This window comes from Camelus bactrianus, chromosome 24, assembly GCF_048773025.1.
Source record: "Camelus bactrianus isolate YW-2024 breed Bactrian camel chromosome 24, ASM4877302v1, whole genome shotgun sequence".
Classification (NCBI taxonomy): Eukaryota; Metazoa; Chordata; class Mammalia; order Artiodactyla; family Camelidae; genus Camelus; species Camelus bactrianus.
In genome coordinates, this window is record NC_133562.1 from 2,101,790 (window position 1) to 2,127,757 (window position 25,968).

Consider the following 25,968-nt stretch of genomic DNA (forward strand, 5'->3'; position numbering starts at 1 on the left):
CCAGGGAGAACCGCGTTCTCCCCAGGATGAAGGAGTTGGGGGAGAAGGGCCAATAGAGAGAGAGAGTTAAAAAGTGTACTAGCGAGAAGTGTTTTAATAGAGGAAGGTGCCAGAGAACACTGCAGAGACTGGGATCAAAAGCGCACACGGGTGGTGGAATTACCCTTCACAGAAGTGAAAACACAACTGCTTTGGTACGAAAGGAAAAACAGGTAAGAGAAAAAATACTGTGCATCAGTGCTGTTCAGTAAGGTAGCCCCGGCTATACGTGGCTACTGGGCACTGACGTGGCGAGTTCCAACTTGAAAGCCCAGCGGATTTCAAATTCTTAGTACAAAAAAATTACAGAATGTCTTATCAATAACTTCTCTATACTGTTTATATTTTGAAATAAAATTCTGGATATACTGGGTTAAATACAGTATTAATATTAATTTCCCGTTTCCTTTTACTTTTTAAAATGTGGCTCCTAGAAAACTGAGAACTACGCGTGCGACGTGCGTCACGTTTCCGCTGAAGCGCAGGCGCGCGCCGCGCGGCGCTACTTACTGTGGGGATGCAGATCTTGCTTAAGGGGTTCCCATCCAGCAGATACGATCCATTGAACGTCACATACTCATCGTAATACTGAGGTGCTTGAGGGATAACACTACACAACAGCTTGCGCTTTTCTTCAATTTTTTTCCGTATGTGCAGGTATTCAAAATACGGATTTGCTCTCTCTGAACTGTACGGCTGGATCTCGTCGAGCTTCAGCGAGTCCACAAGGGCCGCCAGCGACTGCTGCGTCTTCTCCTTGGCCTGCAGCAGGGACGGGCTCACCTGCACAGGCTGCGGCACACGCGACACCTTCCTTTTCCGAGGGTGGTGGATCTGAGGGTCGTCGTCCTCGGTTAACCTGATTCTTCCTCGAGGGGAGGAAGACTCCCCGTCTTTTTCTGCTAACAGCGCACAGCCAGCCAGAACCTGTTTGCTTGGGTTTGCTGTCGTATTTGCTTTGTTCCTAGTCATCCTTGGAGGGATCTGGTTTTCAGTTTTATCATCTTCAGCATTTTCTTCCAATTCCACTTTAACTAAGTGACTGTATTTATGCATTTCTGGGGGAGCTGATTGTTGCGAATGGTTTTCCAGACTTGATAAAGTGCTTTGTTGTGACTCTTCATCTTCGATGGAAAGCAAACACTTCTCACCTTCAGGACAGTGTTTTGGATTATTTTGTTCATTCAGATTTCCTTTTGGCATCCCTGCATTCATGTCACATAAATCAGAATCACACTTATCATTCAAGTGAGTCAGAACTGAACTCTCCAGTTTACCTTCTTTTTCATGTGAAACAACCTGAATGTCAGAAGTGCTATTTTCAGCCTCGTGGTCACCGGAAGACTTGTACATTAGTTTGCTAAGTGCATAATGTGTATTTGGCTGGGAAGAGGCATCACTTCCATTAAAGTCCCTTTCTGATGGTAATACAGGCAAAGTGTTAGCTTTCTCAAAATTTGGTGATGCTTCTTGAACAGTGCTTTCAGGGCACACTGAGACAAAGGTGTCTGTCTTCTGAACATCTGTCAGGACAAAAGTACCCTCCATATCTTTTGTAGGTTCATTATCGGTATCTAAAACGGAACTGATAATCTGAATAGCATTTTTCTGTTGTAAAATACCTGGCTCTTGATTGGCAACATATGACAAAGACAGATGTTTAGAAATAGATTCAGCATCTGAAAGTGATTGGCTGTGAAAAGAGCAAGGCTGCTGTGAAGGCAGAAAGGACGCTGGGTCCTGAGCACAAGTGTTTCCTGGCAATTCAGTCTGATGCAGGGATAAAAAGTCAGTATTTTGTTCTTTCAATATTTTGTTTTCAGAATTACAAAAACCCTGAACAGAAGAATCTTGATCAGGCATACGAGAACTTGGGCAGATAAAGTCACTGGTGCTTAACGACTCCAGTCTCTCAACAGCTATCTCCCATGATTTATTTTGAATTACATCAACCTGATGAGATGGCTCTAAATGCACAGGACTGTCCGTCAAAGGGCCCACTGGAGCAGTACTCTTGACAACATTTACATCCGCTGAAGTGTATTTGCCGTTTACAGATCTAGTTGGAGAGGCCGCAAAGCTGGAATGCACGTTAGACACATTTGAAAGTTCTCGTTCAGGCACAGGTGAGGACACCTCGGCTTGGGGAGAAGGACAAGTAACTCTTGGCACAGCTAAGCCGTCTTGGTTGCTTTCTTCTGATATTGTTTGGAATTGTTTTGTATGTTCACAAATAACAGATGGCATGCTACATCTTCGAACTTCCACAGCTGGTCTCCCCTCACTTAGAACTAGTTTAACGTCCTCTGCAGAGGATGAGCGGAGGTGGGATGCTGGAAGCCGGCTCGTATGTGGTGCTTTAACCCGCTCCGGCAGCTCAGCCAGGCTGTCTGGCTCCCTCTCATGAAGGGCCGGAGATTTGGCAACTGGCAGAAATGGTGACTGGGAAAAGGACATTTGGGAATCTGAACCCTCCAACATAAAGTCTGAGTCATACTCAACTGGTGGCCTTGGTGTTGTCACGGTAGTATGGCAGGAATCTTCTGAGCTGGCAACTGAAATCATGGACACAGACCTGGAGCTGAGACCGGGCTTTTCACTTTCTGACCTAGGAGATCTATTTAAGCTACCATCTGAAATGAAGGGTGACTTCCCTAAATTCACTGTATTTTTGGTGTCGACAGACTGTGATCTGTTACTTACAGCATCTTTAGACTGCTTCTCCTTGGTAGAAGCATCAGTCAACTCTGAACTCTTCGACCTGGTAAGTTCTTTATTTTTGGACTCAGCTAGGGCATGCTTTGTTTTTTCTTTATCTTTTACCTTAAGTTCTAAACAGTTACGATTTCTCAACCGTTCCTTTTCTTTCTGCTTAATTTTTTCCTTGTGTTTTCTGTGCCACTGCTCTATCTCCAGGTCTTTCAGACTTAGCATTCGTTCAAAGCTTGTCTGCATTAAGTCGTCGTTCACCAGCCTCTTTTCTCTGGGTCGAGCATCTTTTGATGCTGGTGGTGACTTAGGTTTAGGCTTCTCTGCTTCAGATTTCAGTCTGAGTGCACTACTTAGTTGAATTTTATCCTTATGTTTGTCTCGCTCTTTGTATCTATCTATATCTTTATCCTTTTTATCTTTCTCTTTTCCATCAGGAGTTTTCAAAGGCTCATCTCTAGATTTCTCTTTAAGGGGTAAAGTTTTTTCATGCGCTTTATTACCGTCTGCTATAGTTGACTTCTTCTCTTCCTGGAAGTGTCTGAAGTTAGTTATATTGACACTATCTCTGGATTTTTCCTTTTTATCTACATCTCTGTCTTTTTCTTTATTTTTGCTTTTCTCTGACTTAGCATAGTCACTAATATCTGACTGTTTGGTTTTTTTTTCCATTGAGTGTTTCTCCTTGCTCTCGGCTAGATGTCTCTCTTTTTCAGGTTTTTCTTTGTCATGTTTCCTGTCCATTTTTTCTCTACTTTTCTCTCTGTCATCAGTTTTCTTAATGGTAGTAATGTTTTTTACCTTCTCACCTTCTTTATGGCATTTTTCTGTGTGGTGTGAGTACAGCCTGTCTTTTTCTTTTATTCTGTCAACACATTCACTAAAATCTAATCTGTCTTTCTCTGACTTATGCTCATGTTTTATCTTCTTCTCTTTTTCAGAATTTTTTCTTTCAGCCTTCTCAGCATCCTTTTCTTTAGTTTGAAATCGTTTGTCAGATTTTTCCCTACTTTCTTTTATATGCTTTTCTTGTTTTTCAATTTCTATTTCCTTTTCCACTGAATGTAACCCTACAGATTCTTCACTGGCACTTATACCTAAAGAACTGAATTCTGTTTCTTTATCTGTAGGTGCATTCTCTCTCTCTTCTTTTAAATCTTTTATTTTTTCCTCCCTAAAAGATTTCTCACTTTTAATTTTTTCTCGTTCTTCTTTAAAACTCCTCTCTTTTGAGGCATGCTTTTCCTTGGTTGATTTATCATCTTTTATGTTTTTTTCCAACTTTGATTTTTTTTCTAACGTTAAGGCTTCATGTTCTGTATTTAAAAACAGATCTTCAGTTTCATCGCTTTTAAAAAAATTCTCTTTCCAAAATTCTCTATCAAATTCCACACTCCGCTGAAGCTCTTTAGTACCATCCCTATTTTTGTACTTTTCCTTTTCACCTTCAATTTCTTTTTTATGCTTTTCTTTTTCTCTATCTTTATGTTTCAATTTATGCTTTTTTAATGTTTTACCCTCTTTATCCATTTTTTTCAGTGTGCAATCTGAATTTTCAAATGTTGGACTATGATCTTCATCCTTTATTTTGGCATTTGACTTTTCACCAAACTCTAAGTGGAAATCTTTCTGATGTTTATTTTTTTCCTTATGCTTACAAGATTTTACACTTGAACTTTCTGGCAAAAATTCAGATTCTGTATTATCATACCGAACAAGGTCAGACTGCAATGACATTTCTGAACTTCCTGGTGATAAACACGCCTTAGAATGTTCTTGTTTTAGTGGTGTTGACTGCTTTTCACTTAGTCCACAAGCATGTTTGGGAGACTTGCTGGTAGAAATATGAAACAAATGTAATGAAGTATCATCTTTTGGGCTAAAAGATTTCCTAAAATTCCCCTCCTCCCTGGTCTTTTCTGAACAATCTAGGGCAGGATTAACTGTCAAGTTTGTTACTCTGGTATTTTCTTTCCCCTCTTTTTCTTGCTTCAGCTCTTGGTTCTCTTTATTTTTGTTCTGGTTCTTTAATTTTCTTTTCACTTTGCCTTTCTGTTTGTGTTCATTTGAAACTCCATACTCCTTTTTGGTTTGTGTATCAGAATTGGATGCTTCAGGGACAGAACATGGAACAGGACACTTTTTGTTCTGAAGAATTTCTTCATCTGAACTTTCAGAACTTGAATACAAAACCCTAGATGGCTTTTGTTTTTTAGTTTTAAATGGTTTAGGATAGAAGGCCTTTTCCTGTTTTGCAAATAAACTATTCTTTTCTACTTCAGATTCGTTGTCTTTTCGTAGCTCTTTCCTAAGAATATGCCTGTCATCAATCATTTTATTTATTTCTTCATCATCGTCATCTTTGAACTCATACTCATCAAGGGCAGATGGAAGAGGCGCTTTACTGGGAATTATCTGTTTACTTTCAGAGATGAGAGAGTCTTTCTCTGTCTCAGAGTCAATATTTTCATCAACACTGGAAGGATTGACAGACCGAGCCTCCTCAGAATCTAGGGTAAGAAAAGAAAATCTGTTCTTAGTCAAGAAACAATTGTCAGAAAAATAAGACTGAGAGAAAAATACAGATATACAGCAAATATTTGAAACAATTCAGGAAAAACACCTCAGATTTATGTGCAAATAATGCAATAGAAATATGCAACAACTCTGCCACAGTTTTGTGGAAGAGCTTTACAGACAACTTGCTTCAGGATGAGATTCCCTGACACTTCTAAAAGCATACAATATACTGCATTCACAACATATATAGCTATATATATATATACACACACACACACACACACACACAATATTAAAATGTATGTATAATACAATGATGAGGTTCATAACCTAGGGGGCTGGATTCAGGGGAAACACTGGCTACTAATGATATGTAAAATTTTACATACATGTATGTTTATTTTTCCTGGAGAGAGAATATTTAATTTATGTAAGACTCTTTGATGCAAAAAAGATTAAGAACCACTAATGTAAAAGGTTGTTTTAGAATTTTTTATTACTAAAAGCATAAAGGATTAGTTGATTTCCATAAAGGACAGAAACTTGAACAAAGGTGGTTTTGACCATACAAGAAACATGACTATTTCGTTAAAAAAAAAAAATCCTCCCATTACATCATTAAGATCATAACAGATAAACTGAATTGATATGTAATTTGAAAAAAGCCACTTTATTTCTTAGCTTTCTTCTTTATAATTTAAACTTGACAGCAACTGTACTTCAGTACAAAAGGGGAAATAATGTGCTCAATCCCTGTATGTTTTTAAGGACATTAACATTTATTTTAAGTACACAAAAATGTACTTGTGTACAAGCTGTTGTATAAATACAGTCAAAGCACTGCTAAATTCTATTTCATTACATAATTTTTAAGAAAAAATTGTTTTTCTTCTTTGATGACATCTTTTCTTAGCTGAAATGTATGTTGTATACATGGGGCCTCTAACTGAAGAGAAAACCCAGGCCTCTGACCAAGGGAGGAAAAAAAACAAACTCATAAAAAATAACTAAACAGATCTTTTTGCTATTTAATAATACTGTAGTTATAAATTTATTTTAGTACACTAAGCTCCGTTTAAAGTGATCTAGCACCCATATATTCTCTTCACATGGGAATTCAAATTCCAGAAGCATTGTGGGGTGTCTCTAAGGTCCTGGGCACTGTATGGGGAGCTCTGGAGAAGATATGTTAATATTCTAAAACAATATTATTAAATGCCAATGAGTAAAATAGTTATACTGACGTGGTATAAAAAAGAACACTCTGGAATTACAACTGCTTGTAAGCAGAACTCCATTCCCAGTTATCAATACTGCAATACAGAGTATCAAGCTACAGAACTTCATGCTGCAAAAGAGGAACACTTGTTCTGGAAGCAATATTCATTTCGGCACTTGATTAAATGAGTACAGAACATGCACTTGCACCACAGGTATTATTTTCCCTCGTTAGCACCTTATTATAACTTGTTCTTGAGGACTTTTCTCCCCTTGCAGCTTCCAAGGGTTTATATTTAACTATTCTATTTGTATTGTTTCTCATTAGGTAAGTTTTATTGGAAACTGGGAATGATTTTTTTCCTTTGCATATCTCATAAAACCTCAGTTCTGCACTGCGAATCGGTCTTAATATATACTGCGTGCCCCGCCAGGCACAGAATGCTACTGGCTAGGGATGCCAGGATGGACGAATACAGTCCTGCCTTGTAACCGCAGCAGCGGGCGCTAGGGCAAAGGGTGCACCTGGGACAGTCAGCACGCTGGGAGAACGGAAGGGAAGCGGGCTTCTCAGAGCAGCACACAGAACTGAGAGGAAGGGCGCGCAGGAATTTCAGGCAGGGTTCAAGAAGACAACTATTAAGTCACGAAGCAGCTCAAACCACAGCACGCCCCGTTTTATGTATGGCTTTTTAAAAATTGAACAGGCTGTAGATTTTCTTTTGAAGTTGTATTTCTTTTATTACTATTTTTAACGGCTGCATATTACATGGAGTTAATATGTAATAATTTAAATGGATTCTTCTACTGAGGGACATTCAGGTTGCTCGTAATTAACGATAGCACAGATATTTAATAGTTTGTAAAATTTTTGTGTATCTTGTAGGTGAAAACAGCAGTATACAAATTTGTCTTTGTGTGTGTAGGGAAAAAAAACTAGAGAAATATATTAAAATAGTATCTGTATTAAACTCTGGCTGGAGGAATTATGGGTGATTTTTATTTTCAAGTTTTGCTGTATTTTCCAAATTCCCAGCATAACAGATTATATTACTTTTATCATCAGAAAAAAATACTTCTAAAAAGTTCATTAATAGGTATAAAATGATATCAGAGTTTGATTTTTTGATTACTTGTGTGGCTCATTTGCCATGTTTGTGTTTCTTCCTGATTAATGTCACTTCATAATTTCTTCATCTTACTTTCTTCTGGTCTTTTTTTGCTCATGTATATTAATACATTATTTAGATTATACCACACACTTACTTTTGTGTATGTTTCACTTATTACACCATAGTGCTTCCCATCTGAATATAGACATTAAAGGTCAAATGCAAATTCTCCAAGGGAGTTACACATGTATGTGTACCTGAGAGATGCAAGGTTTGTCATCTGTGTTCCTGATTCATCAACTGAAGGTAATTAAGGAATGCTCTCCAGCACAGATATGCTTTTTCCCCTATGGTCCTTTTAAAAAGACTCCTTTTTTTTTTTTTTTCTAAATCATGCTCCCTGACTTCACACTGTATGACAAAGCTACAGTAATCAAAACAGTCTAGTACTGGCACAAAAACTGACACACAGATCAATGGAACAGAAGAGAGGGCCCAGAAATAAACCCACAAAGTTGTGGTCAATTAATCTATGACAAAGGAGGCAAGAATACACAATGGAGAAAAGGCAGTGGTCCTGGGAAAACTGGACACCTACAGGTAAAAGAATGAAATTACTAACACCATACACAAAACTAAAGTCAAAATGGTTTAAAGACCTCAATGTAAGACTAGAAACCATAAAACTCTTGGAGGAAAACACAGGCACAACGCTCTTTGACATAAATTGTAGCAGTATTTTTCCAGATCCATCTCGTAAATCAAAGAAAATGAAAGCAAAAATAAACAAATGGGACCTAAATAAACTTAAAAGCTTTTGTACAGCAAAGGAAACCATAAACAAAACGAAAAGACAACCTATGGACTGGGAGAAAATATTTGCAAGTGGTATGACAGGTAAGGGGTTAACATCCAACATAAATAAACAGCGCATATAACTCAACGTCAAAAAAACCAAACAACCCGATTAACAAATGGGTAGAAGAACTAAATAGACATTTTTCCAAAGAGGAAATGCAGATGGTCAACAGGCACATGGAAAAGATGCTTAACACTGCTAATCATCAGGGAAATGCAAATCAAAACCACAGTGAGATACCATCACACTTCTGGCAGAACAGTTTTCATCAAAGAGAACACAAATAACAAATATTGGCAAGGCTGTGGAGAAAAGGGAACCCTCCTACACCATTAGTGGGAATGTAAATTGGTGCAGCCACTATGGATGACAGTATGGAGGTTCCTTAAAAAACTAAAAACAGGACTACTATATGACCACTCATGGGTACATAATCTGAAAAAAAGCAAGCACATTAATTCAAAAAGATACATGCACCCCAATGTCCACAGCAGCATTATTTACAACAGCCAAGATATGTAAACAATCTAAGTGTCCATCAACAGATGAATGGATAAAGAAGATGTGGTGTGTATGTACAGTGGAGTATTAGTCATAAAAAAGGATGAAGTTTTGCCACTTGCAGCAACATGGATGGACTTGGAGGGCATTATGCTAAGTGAAATAAATCAGAGAAAGACAAATACTGTATGATTATCACTTATATGTGGAATCTAAAAAATATATAGCAAACTAGTAAATACAACAAAAAAGAAACAGACTAACAGCTACAGAAAACAAAACTAGTGGCTACCAATGCAGGTGGGCAATATAGGGGTGGGGGAGGGGGAGGTACAAACTAGTGGGTGTAAGACAGGCTCAAGGGTGTATTGTACAACACGGGGAATACAGCCAATATTTTGTAATAACTTTAAGTAGAAAGCAACCTTTAAGACTGTATAAAAAATTTAAAAATTAAAAAAAAAGTTTGCTATGAACATCATTTATAATGGCATCACAAAAAATAAAATTAAAAAATAGCAAGGGGGAAAAACAGATGAATGGATAAAGAAGACATGGTATACATATACAATAGAATACTACTCAGCCATAAAAAGGATGACATACTGCCATCTGCAACAACATGGATGGACTTGGAGGGTATCATGCTAAATGAAATAGTTAAAGACAAATGCTGTATGATATCATTTTTATGTGGAATCTGAAAAACACCAAACTAGTGAACATAACAAAAAAGTAACTCACAGATGTAGAGAACAAACTAGTGGTTACCAGTGGGGAGAGGGGAGGTGGGAGGGGCAATACAGGGGTAGGAAATTAAGAGGTATGAATTACTAGGTATAAAATTATCTACAAAGATACATTGTACAACATGGGGAACACAGCCAATACTTTATAAATGAAGCATAACCTTTAAAAATTGTGAATCACTGTTGCACACCTGTAATTTACATAATATTGTACATCAACCATACCTCAATAAAAGATTAAAAAGACTCCTACTTTAAAAAAAATTTTACTGAAGTGTAGTTGATTTACGTTAGTGTCAGATGTACAGCAAAGTGATTCAGTTATACATACACATACACATATATATTTTCTTTTCAGATTCTTTACCATTGTATCACAGGAAATTGACAATTCCCTGTGCTATACAGTAGGTCCTTGTTGTTTATCTATTTTATATATAGTGATGTGTGTCTGTTAATCCGCAACCACAATTTATTCCTCCCCACTCTTTCCCCTTTGGTAACCATGGTTTGTTTTCTATGTCCATGAAAAGACTCCTACTTTTTTAAAAGGTAAAAAAGTACCAGTTCTCAAGTGAGTCAGTCAAGCTGATGCTAACTAATGCCCATGATGAGTGTGTGGAGTCACCCCGGGAGGGTCGCTCTGCGCGCTGAGCTGCACGCTGGCTCTGAGCACCAGCAGCAACAACCCTGAGTGGCTCTCAGGAAGCTACCTAGCCTAGTCTGTGATCTCAGCAAGGTACTACATCTCAATGACACCACTTCCACTGGCAGGCCAGGCTGAAATCCCCCTTCTTCCCTAAGCAGCCTGAAACCTTTTTGATTTACTTCACCCAGGAATACAGATCAAGCTGGTCTTGGAACTCTAGTGCAGAAGTAACTTAAAAAAAAAAAAAAAAGCTTGCTCTGTCTTTCTTAGCAAATGACTGCTTATAGTGAGAAATTCACCTAGGATCCAAATCTTCAAATTCATGAACTGAAAATAGCCATGGTTATCACTGTACTACGTTATTTTGCATTTTGTTCCAACTTTTTTAGTCTTTAATATATATTTAGTCACTACATTAGAACTCGTATTTAAAACATTTGATGAAATTATTTCTGACAAAGAACCCTTTAAAAATTTTAATGTTTACCATCTCAGCAATTTTATTTGGGAAACTAGGAAGTAACATGAGAAATGGGTTAAGCAATCATTAAAATATTAAATTTTTCATTAAAGCATTTTTCTTCCCCATGAAAAAGTGTTACAAACAACAAAATGAAGCGTAACTGATTAAAAACACTTAAATACACTTGAAACTTGCTCTTGTACATCTCAAGGCACTTTCAGACATTTGCAACTAATACTAGTGACATTTAAAGAACAGCTAAATGTTATCTGAGATCACTATTATCCTCAGGCTTGACTTTTTCCATACTGAAGCTACTGTAAATTTGTATTTTTTCTTGTATGGAATCCAAAAGGAACATATGTGACCAAAGTAGGGAGACGACAGTACATAAAGTAAACCCTTCCTCCTGCAAAATCTCTCCAAAACAACCAGCATGCATCTGACAAAGCAGGTACATTTCACACTCCTGATTAATAAAGCCAAAAGACTCTGGGCTTTTAAAAAGGTCTGAATTAAATCAATGATTATACATTGTCTGTTTCCCAGAAAAGGCAACAGGCAAATGGAAGGCTATCTGTTCCACTATGTCCCGAGTGCATCCTGGATGAGCAAGTGCTTAAGTGCATGCGTACATGTACGTACACACACACACACACACACACACACACACAGCTTCTTGTGCACTTATAAAGGTATCTGTATCAACAGCACCTGCCTAGATCATAGCACCTCAGAAAATGAAAACCAGGTATCGTCTGTTCATGGGACAGAGGACGGCAGGCGTGGTAGTGTGCTCACTGAGAGGAAAAGTCTACGTATGGAACCTAGGGGTCCCTGGTGGGAAGGTAACCACCAGCGAGGCAGCTGTAATATTCTGTTTCTGTTTTCCATATTATCCAACAGATAATTCAAATGGAAGCCTGTGACTTGTATTTGGGGACTTTCTTAATACACAACATGTAGTAGATGCCTAACAAATGCAGAATAAATGTACAAATAGTGAGTTTCCGAGCTGGACTAAGACATCAAGAAGTCAAGCAGGGGTGCTTACTGTGGGACGGGAGGCCCGCAGAAGGGAGATAAACATGGAACACATAGTTACCCACTTTACAATTCTGCACGGTACCCAAGTGGGAAATACTACTGCCACTGACTTCTGCCTGGCTAACATACTGCTGATGTCTCCTTTAAACCTGGTGCCTGGAGGAGGTGGCAGGCATGTCACTCACACGGCAGCGGTCCCTGTTATCACTGGTCCGTCACCTGAGATGCTTCACGCCACCGCCAGCCTTCCTACAGCCTGCAGCATCACACCTGGTGCGCTACCGCTCCGCAGAGTCCCTTCTATACTGAGAGCTTGCTCCCGCACATCAGCTGCTGTGTTTCCCTTTTTCAGTAAGCCAAACATTTTATTTTTATTTATTTATTTTGCAGGGGAGGTAATTAGGTTTACTTATTTGTTTTTTTCATGGAAGTGCTGGGGATTGAACGCAGGACCTCATGCATGCTAGGCATGCTCTCTACCAGTTGAGCTATATATACCCTCTCCCCAGAAATTTATTTTTAAACAATAGCACCATTAGTGAAGTTCATACAATTATTTGAGTACATATGTATTTTGTTTGTATTTTATGAAAATGGATAAATGGCTGACACCAGTAACACAATTAAGATACTAAAGATGGAAACTGCTAGATGTAGTAAAAGCAGCAAATCTATAGCCTCCTTTAGAATCTCACTGAAATGAAGACTATTCAACTGTAAAGGAAAGGAAAATTAGAGAACCAAGATAATAGTATATCTATTAGAGTGTGTCAACATTTTGAAAAGCAGTGATGAAAAATAAGATTTTTAAGTTATGGGCAAAATCAGCATGTAAAGTATTTAAATAATATATACAAACAGTTTATGTCAATACTAAGTGCTAGAAATTAGTTTCAAAGGAAGCCTAATGTTCACCTCTGTCTTGACAGAAATTAAGAAAATTGATTAGAATCATTAATCTTCTGCTCAACCACTGGCAAAATTCCTTTAAAATCACAAGCAACTCTTTCTGACATTAAAGTCAGTTTACCATTTAACTCATCGTCGTTAAACAAAGAAAATTTGAAATTGAGATAAGAAAATACTTGGAAAATAGTTTTCCTTAACTGAAATCATGGAGACACAATTAGCAAAATCCAGACTTTGGGAAAAATTACCAGGGAAAATGATCAGATTATTTCAACAACAACAAAAATGCAAGAACATAACAACAGAAGGGGGTTCTATAGATTAAAAGATTCTCAGATATATCACCCAATTGTAGTATGTGGTCTTTATTTGGATTCTGACTTTGAAAAAGTTAAAAGAAAAAATTTAGGATTGTACGAGGTAATCAGAACTTGGAACAATAACCAAGTATTTAATAGTAACATAATTTAGCTAATTTAGGTATGATAATATTATGGTTATTTTTTAACACTTTTACTGTGGTATGGCTCCTGTACAGTAAACTACATACATTCCAGATGTACAATTGGATGAATTCTGACAGATGCATATGCCCATGAAACCACCACCACAATCAAGACAGCTAACATTTCCACCACTCCCCAAGAGGTGCAAATCTTGGATTCCAAATTTATCCCTTCCCACCCCCTTTATCCCTAACCATAAGTTTGTTCTCTGTGTCTATGAGCCACTTTCTGTTTTGTAGGTAAGCTCATTTGTGTCTTTGTTTTTCAGATTCCACACATAAACAATATCACGTTTTTCTTTCTCCATCTGGCTGACTTCACTCAGTACGACAGCCCCCAGGTCCACCACGCTGCTGCACATGGCGTCATTTCACTCTGTCCATGGCTGAACCGTGCTCTGTGGTGAGCAAACACCACAGCTCTGCCCAGTTGTCTGTCCACGGACATGAGGTGTTTCCTGGCCTTGGCTACTGTAAACAGGTGTCTTTTTGAATTATATTTTTTCTGAGTATATGCCCACGAGCGGGATCACTGGATCACATGGTAAGTCTGTTTTTAGTTTTTTGAGGAATCTCTGTACTGTTTTCCATAATGGCTGCAGCAAACTGCATTCCCACCAGCAGTGCAGAAGGGCTCCCTTTTCTCCACACCCTCTCCGGCATTCATCGTTTGAAGAATTTTTAATGATGACTATTCTGGCTGCTGTGAGGTGATACCTCACTGTAGTTTTGATTTGCATTTCTCTAACAATTAGTGATGTTGAGCATCTTTTCATGTGCTTGTTGGCCATCCGTCCGTCTTCTTTGGAGAGATGTCTGTTTAGGTCTTCTGCCCATTTTATTGGGTTGCTTGTTTTTGATATTAAGGTGTATGAGATGTTTGTATATTTTGGAAATTAGTCCCTTGTCAGTTGAATCATTTGTGAGTATTTTCTCCCATTCTGTAGGTTGTCTTTTCATTTTGTTGATGGTATCCTTAGTTGTGCAAAAGCTTTTAGATTTAATTAGGTCCCATTTGTTTGTTTTTTCTTTTATTTCCATTACTCTAGGAGCCAGTACTCACAACCATCATGCTCTGTTACTTCTCGGTACATAAAAGGCACTAACGATAGTCAGTATGAACTACACCAGCACCCAGAAAAACGATGCCACAACCTGTGATCTTCCCACAAGCGTTTAAATGAATACCTTCTAGTCAATGTTTATTTCACGATGGAGCATACTGAGGAAACAACTCTGCTACAAAAACACAGGCTCTAAGATAAAGTAGAATATTAAATGAGATTTACTGCTAATTTACACATAAAATACTTTAAAAAATATAAGCAATGACACAGAGCTATTAAACATACCCACCTGAGGTTAAAGCGGAATTTCAAATAGGAACTTCCTGCTTGTCTACTCTTTGCTTCATTTTGCGATCGTCACCATGTTAAGACATACATCTTGATTTATATATTCCATAAGTACACAAAATAAGATAGATTAAAAACATCTCATTCATTACTGTTAAGTAATACAATTTATAAAGGAAAAAAGTCAGGGGATTGGGAAAATGGTTGAAGGTGGTCAAAGGGTACAAACTTCCATTTATAAGATGAATACGTCCTCAGGATGTAATGTACAGCATGGTGTCTATAGTTAACGATACTGTACTGTATATCTAAAATTGCTAAACGTTGGTTTTAAAAGTACTTACGACACACACACAAATTTGTAATGTTAGGTGACAGATGTGTCAACTAACCTTACTGTGGTAGTAATTTCATAATATATACAGATATCAAATTATTACACTGCACACCTTAAACATATACAATGTTATATGTCATATTTCAATAAAGCTAAGCAAAATATAAAGGTAACTTAGAAGAGCCAAGAGGACAGACTTGACGGTCAGAAGTTCTGTTCACTTTACTATTTCTAAGTTAGCTAATTTAAAAAGCCATGTCTTGACTATCTTAAATGACTATATAACAAGTCAGTGAACTTAGATTTTCCAACGTCACGATGGTAAAAGCAAATGATACCTGTCTAACGTGATCACTGTCTTTCAGATCTTCACCATTTGTAAAGCAAACATGTAACAAGCGCTTACTCTGGGCCAGTCAGCGTTCTCTGTGCTTCAAGTATGAGCTCACTTAACCTTCATTCACCGCCATGTCCCTGTTTCACAGATGTGGAACCTGAGCATGGACAGCTCAACTAACTCGCCCACAGTTTGAGATCCAGAGACTAAACCGAGGTAACAGTGCAGGAGTATTGAAACCTGAGCTCTTATAGTTAATGTAGCCACTCTGAAGATAAGAGTGGGAAAAAATGATGGGTTTTGGCTTGATTTCCACTGTCAAAATCTCTACAATGTCAAAAGCCCTACAATGTCAAAAGCCCTTTTTTTCCCATCTAATGTACTCAACCAAGATTAAGTATTCTTTTTACGCTAGGAATACTTCAAAAAAAAATTGAAATGGTGTTTTTGTTTATACATGCAATTTTTATTCAGAGATAAGTGAATGCATAAAAAAGTCCTAAGCTAAACTTTAGTGATCTTTATTCATTAAGACTCTTTTAGTTTCATTTATTTTCAATTAGCATTTATTATTCTTTTATTATAAAAGTAAAGAACAGTTTATGTTAGGAAACCAGGAAAACAGAGATGAGTAAAGAAAAGCCACCCATAATATGAGCCCACTACCCAAGGGAATCCTTCTTCACAACTTAAAGTATTATATTTGATTTTATTTAGAAATAGTAAAGTGAACAGAATTCCTGAACCTCAAGTCTGTCCTCTTGGCTCTTCTAAATTACCAGACCAAGGCAGACCTATTATCGTCATTTCAGAAAGCACACTCACACTCCACGAGCAGCCCCAAATCACGTCAAATTGTATTTGCTTTCCATTCTAGCCTGTGGCTTGTACATATAGTTTATTTTTCCTGGAGTTTTTGCCTTTTTTCTTGTTCATCAGATCAGACAACACACCTTCATATCACTGACAGCATGACACAGTGAATTCTCGGTATCTCATTCACACAATGTGTTGTCATCCACTCTTTTCTTGATAATACTCTTCACAAAGCTGTGACATTTTGCTCTAAAATATGCCAACTGCTCACTATCGTCACTGGGGATTTCTCATCAAAATTTTGAGTCTTCACATTTTCCTTTTAGACTTGTATTTTATGTTAATGAAAATAACATATTCAAATAATTTTTTCAGGAAGAGAACAGAAATTACATGCAGTGCTGTTTTCCGTGAGCCCTTGCACGTGACTGGTGGTCAGCTGGGAATGGAGTGCTGGGGACAGAACGATGTTCGCAGGACGTCACGGGCATCCTAAGTGTAGCCGCACCTGTCTTCTGACACACCTTTAAGAACGGGAATCAGATTCAGTCTCTGATTCGGGGAGCTCGTAAGATTAAAAAAAACCTTCACCCTTGAAGTTGTGAGGTGTCCAGATGTGTATTTTCCCTTTCCTTGTTTGTTTTGTTTTACATTCCCCTTTGATCTACAAATATAAATTTTTTTTTCAGTTAAGGGATACTTTCTTGAATTAAATAATTATTTTCTTCCTGACGTTTGCTCTTTTTTGTAAGATGAGAATCGTATATCCTGGATATGGCTTTTTGTCTGTCTTTTTATCATTCTTTTTCTATTTCCACCATTTAGAAAAAGAGTTTTGTATGTTGTCCTTCTTTTAGATCTCAAATTAGATCTTCAGCCACGTCCAGACTATTCCTTAGTCCTATATGGAATATTTACTTCCAGTAACGATAAACATCTTGTCTTTTCCTTGTCAACTTTTTCCACGGTGGCCTTTGTTATGGTTAGTGGACCGACTGCCTGCCCCCACCTTCCTCCAAATACACTAAGAACTTACCCTTCTGCTTCCCATGTAATATACATTCTCCAGATCAACTATCTTCTTTGTTCGTTTTGGCCCTCTTGTCTTTCATTCTGTCGATTTTCCTCAAATCTCCGGACTTCTTTTCAAACCGATAAAGGGAAAACCCTGTTCCTTCAGCGATTCTGTGGAAGACCCCTACCGCAGGCTTCCCCTGCGGGAGTGATCCTGGTTCTCTCTGATCAGTCTTTTGCTGAGACCGTTCCCTCAACAAGCCGACTCCTGAGTTTCAGAGTCTCTGGGGCTTCACTGGGACGGGTATTTCACAACTGATGCAGGCTTCCCTTTTGTCTATTTGAGTTGCTCCTTTGCTCTGCAATAGTTCACTAACCACAACTAATATGCCTAACAATTAATGACACAGATATAACTTATTTACGTTACCCAGTGAAAGAAGTAACAGTAGAAAAAGACCCTGAATTTTAGGAAACAAATCTTTACAGCTTCCATATCCCTAAACTGACTGAGAAATATCAGGTGATTTTATACAATCTCTTCTAAATCTCCATTTCTAAACTTCAGATTTCCTAAGTAAAGGTCAGGTGTCTTAGTTCTACTACATAGGAGAAAAGCAGTCGTCCATTCCCTTGGAAGTAAGTGTGCCACATGAGAACACATGTTCGGTGTGTTTCTAAAGTAACAGATACTGACGGGGGAGTTACAGTGAAGAATTTAGTGGTGAGCTGGGGAGGGAAAAGGATATAATCAATTCTTGAAAACACAAAGTCTAAAAGCAAAATTTATATAAGAAGTAAAATCAAGGGCCACACCACTTCTCATACTCCGTCAATTAGTTATACATTGCCTTTCCACCAGAATGTCAGTAACACAGAAAAAGATTCTATCAAGTATAAGTTAATCAAGATATTACTCTCTGAAAATGACTGGTATCACTACAAAAATTTTGAGGTCACTAAAGGAAACTGATAAAAATCACCCAGTCTCAGCTGTTACATCTCTCTCTCTCTCTCTTTCTCACTCCCTCTCTCTCTCTCTATATATTTACATGAAGGTCCTTTAAGCCATGATTAGGTAAAATATTTTTTTGTGGACAGGATGACATAGCTAAGGCTGAACTCATTTAAATAAATGCATATATAATATTTTAAAGTCAAAGATCTTTTTTCAGGGTTCTGCCCAAATGTACCCTTTATAGAATTTTACTCTTAAATATCATCAGTATCTCGTGACAGACTCACTTTAAGTTGTTAGAATAGGAACTAGTAGAAATTCAATTTTTAAGGAAAACCATCAAGCTAACATATTTTTAACAAAAAATCTATTAGTGTTTCTATTTGCAATAAACAGTTTTACATATTTGGGGCAAATACATTTAAAATTTCTTGGCTACTGTATTTGCATGAACTTCAAAGATATTTAGCAGACTATTATTTTTTTGTAGTGTAAAAATTGAAAGACATATTCATTTGCAGATATCCATAGAACATCTCAGCTACAGTCACAATTTCCCATTTATTTTTCTGATATATAAGCAAGGAAAAGATACAGAATTATGTAATTTTTATAGACACTGCTAAAGACTGAACATACACAGTATATGGTAATTTAAGTATTCAAAATTTCTTTCCTTTTCTCCACTTAACAAAATTTGCATATATATTTTTCTTAAAAAAAGCATTTAATATGCAATTAAAAATTCTTAAACTTTAGAATTAGGTTGATAATAATTAATCCAAATAAAACACAAAATAAAATCTGTATTGATTTAGAAGTATTGATTTTTAAATAGAAAAATTGTAGAGGTTTTGTTTAAGATTCAGGTAGAAGTAGCTGATGATATTTAGAAAAAAGTTTGAAAACTTAGTAACAGAACTGTGTGTGTGAAGTGTCCCATATACGTATGTTAAAAAACACAGGAGAAAAGGCCAAGTATGCAAAACACTATGATGAAACTATTTTTAACTGGTCATTAAGTAAAAGAACTTCTCCATTTTTTGCCTATTTATTGCCTATCATGCTGTGTGCTCAGCTCCCTGCACACTGTGGACACCCAGGTGCCTTTCATTCCTTCTAAGCACCTATACCCCAGGGACACGTGACAAACAAAGGGCGCTGAACACCAAACACAGTGCTTGCTGCTGCTCAACAGCTTCAGAAACAGCTTCAGCCACAGAAGCTGCTGCCAGCCCTGGCCAAGGCTCTTCGCTTATAAATGAATCACAATTTTCATGCGAGGCCTAAGCTGTTATCGAATGTATATGCTAGAAGTGAATTTAAAATGCCATTTGGAAAGCAAGAAAATAAAATACTCTTTATGTGTTAAATGGAGAAACCATCTTTATTTTAGGTATACTAATATGCAAACTCCTTTGCCCTGTATAAAATGTTTTATCAAATCTAAATTCCTAATGATCAAACATGTTGATAAATATTTTGACACTTTAAAAAAGCCCTATGTACCGTCTACCTGCAGTCTATGCTTCTGAGGTTAAAAGGCTTGCTCTAAAGCTTCCTAAGGTGATGCTGCTTCCTACTTACAATTCAACTGTTAGCATCACATAATTCATTTAATAAAAATTTCTGGTGTATTTGGACTTAAATAACTGTTTTTTGGATCTCTTGATTTATTCATTGTTATAATTTCATATATGCATGTGTCAACGGTAGTATTTTCATAGCTCCTGAAATATAATCCAAGGAAATGAGTTTAACAAATATGAGAATATATTTAGAATAGTTACAATTTACTATTTTAACATTAAGAAAATAAAACTTCAAAATACTGGTCATTTTGTGTATTTTATGACACAAAAATACACTCAGCACACACCAGAGGGTAACTTTTTGAAAGCTCCTAATCTGCTTTACAGTAGACTCTAAAGGTAGCTGGTCTGTTTATTATGATGGAGAATGCCCTTGCTTAAGCTGAAGTATACAAGTGAGGAAAGTTTATAGCAGCTGTTTAATAAACATGGCCAGACTGCTGGCAGTCAAAGAAAGGTAACAACAAGGTGAAAAGTTCTTTTAACAATGACTGTCATTTTCAACTTTGTCTACTGGACACTCTGCTTAAGTAATAAAACCAGGGTCTACAAACTTGTAGCAGATTATCTACTTTGGTAATTAATGAGTGTCAGAAAGCACTGGGGGGGGGCACTATGTGACACAGAGTCACCCACTTCTCCGTTACCATAATCATGTTTTCTGAGCATTATCTGGCTCTCCAAATATGACTGAGTTTCCAGCAGGGTAGGCAAGAAGCAATTATTTGCAGCAAATGCTCTTGTTAGATAGAATTTCTGTGAAGAGGCTAATGTGGAATAAGACTGCGGGATAAGGGTAGAAGTTAGAGGTGAAAAAGACTAGAAGAACTATGCAAATTTAAAAGGGCCACACATTTGTATACAAATGCTATACTGAACAGGACATTATTCCTGCAACAATATCCTCATGTCTGATATATGCAGGACATAAAACTGCTACTCAGTGTGGTCCATGAACTTAGGCCAGTCTGTAAACTGTTTACTACTAACCCTTGATGAAACAGGAGGCTTGTACCAGAAATGGAAATCAGTTATGCCACCAGCACACTGTAAGATAAGCTGACGTTTTTCTCACAGCATTTTCCCTTTTTGATGACGGAAGCAGTGCACTGGTGTACATTCTGGCACAAGCTCCTTATTGTGAGAGCCAGTAACAGTCTGTAGAATGGCTGCTCTCAGTAGCCCTCTTATAAGGCACAATGCCTAATGGAATAAACCATATTTTAAAATGGTACATAAATAATTAACACCTTTCTAATCTACTCCAAATTTATGAAGTACTGAAATCCATAGTTACATTCTCTAACTCTGTTAACACTTAAAGTGTATCTGTCACATGGATGACACAACATACAAGATGAGTAACAATCCTATCATTTGGCTTTATCTGTACAAACATCTTATGGGCAGTAAAATTAATACTCGATTGAGTATTAACACATTCTGAATTTAGATTAGGTGAAGTTTAGTGTAACAAGGACCTCATGTAAATTAAGCAAAATGTTTGGGTATTTTCATCAGTCTTTTTCAGTAACTCCAAAATCTCTGTATGATACGGACGATTTTTACTGATGATTTTGCATCATTCCTTGAGGGACTTTGATCAAACAATAATTCAGGCACATTCACCATGTGGAAATGAATATGCTGAAAAATCAACACATAGCTGATGAACACATTAAACAATCAATATCAGTGAAAATCAAAAAAGCTCCTAGAAGACATGTTTCACTCTAATGAAACACTGAAGTTCAAATAAGACACCTAAATTCTTCACAGGGAAGCTTGCTGCAGCACTTCTTCCTAACAGAAAGCTTTTAAACCAAAGCTGCTTTTCACAGCCACTGTTTTCTGACGAGACCAGGATTAGAGTTCATAGCCATAATACATGGAAGAATTAACATGCTATATAGAAGTTTTCTACTTTTCAAATCTTATTTTCTTACTTTCTACAGAAGCCAACAGGAATTCCGCTATCATAATCCTGATTTCACCCAGCACAGAGACGTTCAAATGACTTTCAGCTTGTAACTGGTAGATGGATTTACAAATATTTTGAAAATAGGAAGTGACAGGGATAATTATGTTAGTATCTCCATTTTCTTAATCAGCTATATCCTCAGTGCTTAAACAATGCCTAACACACGATGTGTGCACAAAAATAGCTGTTGAATAACTGAGCTGAAGGAAAAGAAGGAAGAGGGATTTAGGATGACTACTAAGCTCACGATACACGCAGAGCTGAGTGATGCTGTCATGAAGTCGAGATAGGAAAAACAAGAAGAGTGTAAATGGGAAAAAAGAAGTTGCATTCAGGCACACTGATTTCTGTGGGAATTCTAAGTGGCAGTAGTATCCAGAGGGCAGCTAAATATATATGCATGAAGCATAAGTGAAAGGTATGGAATTAAAGAGAGATGTAAAAGATGTCACCATACAGATGGTAGTTAAAACAGTAAGACTGGATGAACTTTATTTGGGAGATTATGTGGTATGAGAAGAGGGTCCGGAAAGTAAAAGCTTTGGAAAAATCAGCACACGGGTGTATGCAAAGAGAATGAGGAAGAAAGAGAGGTTCTAGAAGGAAACTGAGAAGGAACAGTCTGAGAAGCTGGATAAAAGCCAGAATTATAGCTCTGAAATCTAGACAGGACAATTTTAAGGAAGAACACAGTCAACACTGTCAAATCCTAGAGAGAGACTGAAGAGACAGCAGAAGGATCTGGCTGTTAGAAGGTCAAGTGTGATGTCGGTAAACACGGACTGGATGAAAGGTTCTCTAAGTGCACCGCAATACACTCTAAGAAGCTTAGCTGTGAAGGAAGGGCACGGGGATTAAATAAACAGCACGGAAGCAAGAGAAGATCTGTTGAGTCTTATGTATTTCTGTGTACAGAAACACCATCACATGATTGTGTCCAGCTCTACCTGCTGATTCTCAGTGCTCTGATATATTAACTAACTGGGGTTTGCAAAATGGCCAACCTTTTCATTATTTTCTGGATTTTCTAAAAAACACTTCTCCTCGCCCACAGTGATAGAGTTCATATAGGAGCGGCAAGATACATGACTGATTTTTCCCTCCTTTTTGCCTAATTTTGAGATAACAGTGTTTCTCTGATGATAATGAATTAATTTAAAAATTTATATTAAAAATTTATCATTACTTATGGATTTAAACATTTTCTGAGTTTCAAATCTTTGCAGTTAACACCTTATTGAAGCTCAAACTATCTATCTTTGGCCAGTGGAGAAGGGTTCCAAGTTGCCTCCTACGGCCTTCTGACAAGACCTGAAATCTGCAATGACAAGATGTTCTGAGTTCATCTTACAGATTTCCTGCCCCAGACTTAGCATCATCCATTTTTCCCAAGAAGCTCTGGTTTTCCTTTAGGAGAAAATACTTCAGGATTATAATCTGGGTACTAGGAATGATTACTGCTACTGTACGACTCACTCTTTCAGATCTTTTCAGTGGACAAACAAAAAATTTTTATGTATTTGTATGTATTTTAATTTTACCTGGCAATAATTTCAAACTCACAAAAAGTTAGAAAAATAAACACTAAACACTAAATATCCTTTACCCAGATCTGTCTACTGTTAATGTTTTACTCTCTTGCTTTACAATTTACTTTCTCTTTCTACACACACATGTGCAGACACATTTTTTTCCCTGAACTATATGAGGGTATTACAGACACCATGGCTCACTATCCCGACACACTTCAGGGATACGTAGGGAGTAAGTACTTCCTGAGACCTAAGGATGTTCTCTTGTCCCCACAGTACAGTCGTCAACTTCATAAATGTAAGCTGGTACAATGCCAATCTACTACCGTACTCCTTGTTAAATGGTCTAATAACGTCCCTTACAGCCATGCTCCCTCCCCAGGACAGGGGCCCAGACAGGAACAGGCATTGCCCTGTTTTCTCTTTGGACAGCGTGGGACATTCCTATTGCCTGTACTGGTTTTCATAACACTGACACTTCTTAATCTCCAATGACGTTGGCTTTTAAAAAGAAACAGAACATTCCTCATGGTTATGCATCCTCAGCCAGAATGCTACAAGGGATGTTTATCCTTCTCAAGGCAGCACATCTAGAGTCACAGGACATGCGTTTGTCCCTCCCTGGATGATATTAGTTACAGTCACTCAGTTCAGGTGCTGCTGGATTTCTGCACTATAGAATCATTGTTTTTTTCCCCTCTCCTCTTTTGCAATATGAAAAGCCCACGTAAATACCTGATCTTATCAAAAAACTCCCCCTAGATCTATCAGTCATTAGTGATTCCTGCCTAATCATCTTTACCGTGGAGGGTGTAAGTCATCAGGTAGGGGTGGGAATGGACTAGGAAGGGGTATAAGGAACTTTCTGGAGTAACGGAGATATTCTATATCTTGATAAGGCTGGATTACACAGGTCTATGCATTTCTCAAAACTCACTGAAAGTATTATTAAATAATTACTAGTTTCACAAATACAAATATTACCTAAAAAACTATATACAAATTTGAACTCCAGTCATAATGAAATGCAAGCTGACCTGACTTATTTAGAGGTGTGTGCAACTTATTCTGAAACATCAAAAAATAAGATGGACTGATGGGTAGGTGGTAGGTAAGTGATAACATAATAAAGGAAATACAGCAAATAGTTAACAATCACAAAACATTGTGGATACAGGGTGTTCACTGTATAATTCTTTGAACTTTGCTATATGTTTGAACATTTTCATAATAAAATACTGGGATTTTAACTTCTGCACAGCAAGGAAAATCATCAACAAAATAAAAAGGCAATCTACTGAATAGGAGAAAATCTTCGCAAATCATGTATCTGATAAAGGGTTAATATCCAAAATATATTTTAAAAGAAGACTCATACAAGTCAACAGCAAACAAATAAAAAATCCAACTTTAAAAATGGACAGAGGATCTGAAAAAACATTTTTCCAAAGAAGACATATGAAAAGATGTTCAACATCATTAATCATCAGGGAAATGCAAATCAAAACCACAATGAGGTATCACCTCATACCTGTCAGAATGACTATTATCAAAATAGACAAGAAATTACAAGTGTTTGCTTGAGGATGTAGAGAAAAAGGAACTCTTGTGCATTGTTGGTGGGAATGTAAATTGGCGCAATCACTATAAAAAACAGTATGGACGGTCCTTAAAAAATTAAAAAAAGTGATACAGCAACTCTACCTCTGTTTATTCGTCCAAGGAAAATGAGAACACTAATTTGAAGATATATGCAGTCCCTTGTTCACTGAGTCTCACATACAAAAGCCAAGATACGGAAACAACCTAAGTCCACCCATGGATTAAAGGATAAAGAAGATGTGTTACATACACAATAGAATATTATTCAGCCATAAAAAAGAAAAAAATCTTGCCATTTGGGACATGTACGGACCTTGAGGACATTATGCTGAGTTAAATAAGACAGGTAAAGACAAATACCATATGATCTCTCTTATATGTGTAGTCTAAAAAGCAAACAAAACAAAAACCAAGCTCATTGACAGAGACAACAGTTTGGCGGTCATTAGAGATGAGGGCTGGGTGAAATAGGTGACGGGGGTCACAAGGTACAAACTTGCAGGTGTAAAGTCAGTCAGTCAGGACGATGTGCTGTAAATGGCGATTGTAATTAATACTATATCACATATTTAAAAGTTGCTAAGAGAATAGATCGTAAGTCCTCAACACAAGGAAAGAAAAAAAACTTTGTAACTATGTACGGTGACAGTTATCAACTAGACTTCATGTAGTGACCATTTTGCAGTGTATATAAATACCAAATTACTATGTTGTACACGTGAAACTAGTACAAGTTTCATATTATGTCATAACGCCTCAACAGGAAAGAGAGTAAACGACGGATCTCTCTCTTTTAAAAGTACAGATGTTGTTCTACTGCCTTCTGGCAATGACGGATTAAATGCGTGTGGTTTGATTTCTATTTCCTTACATATAACAATACAATAGCAGTATCATGTAACTGTTTATAGGAATTGTTTAAGATTTTGTGAGGACATGAGACTTTCTAAATTCTTTTCCATTGATTTTTCCCTGAAACATGATGAACCCTTCCAGTCTGTACACTAAAGACCTTTCTTCAATACAGGAAAAATTTTCTCTTTTATTTTTAATGATTTATGCTTTTAAAAAAAACTCTTTGGGATTATGCCAAAAGTTTTCTGAAATATTCTTTTGGACCTTTCCTTTTTAAAACCGTATTTGTAAAATTACGCACCTATTTTG

The 25,968-nt window shown here is 37.1% G+C and overlaps 1 protein-coding gene across 9 annotated transcripts in view; it reads right to left on the reverse strand.

The window, feature by feature from the left end:
* ANKRD12 (ankyrin repeat domain 12) overlaps positions 1-25,968 on the reverse strand; it is a 107,556-nt gene that overhangs the window by 15,027 nt on the left and 66,561 nt on the right. For 8 of the 9 annotated variants that reach the window (XM_074352422.1, XM_074352421.1, XM_074352424.1 and 5 more), the window contains one exon: positions 550-5,258. In XM_074352422.1, coding sequence (XP_074208523.1) covers positions 550-5,258 — 4,709 coding nt within the window. Of the gene's footprint in view, positions 1-549; positions 5,259-14,636; positions 18,661-25,968 lie in introns of those variants that run through there. The other variant, XM_074352426.1, reaches the window with a different exon arrangement.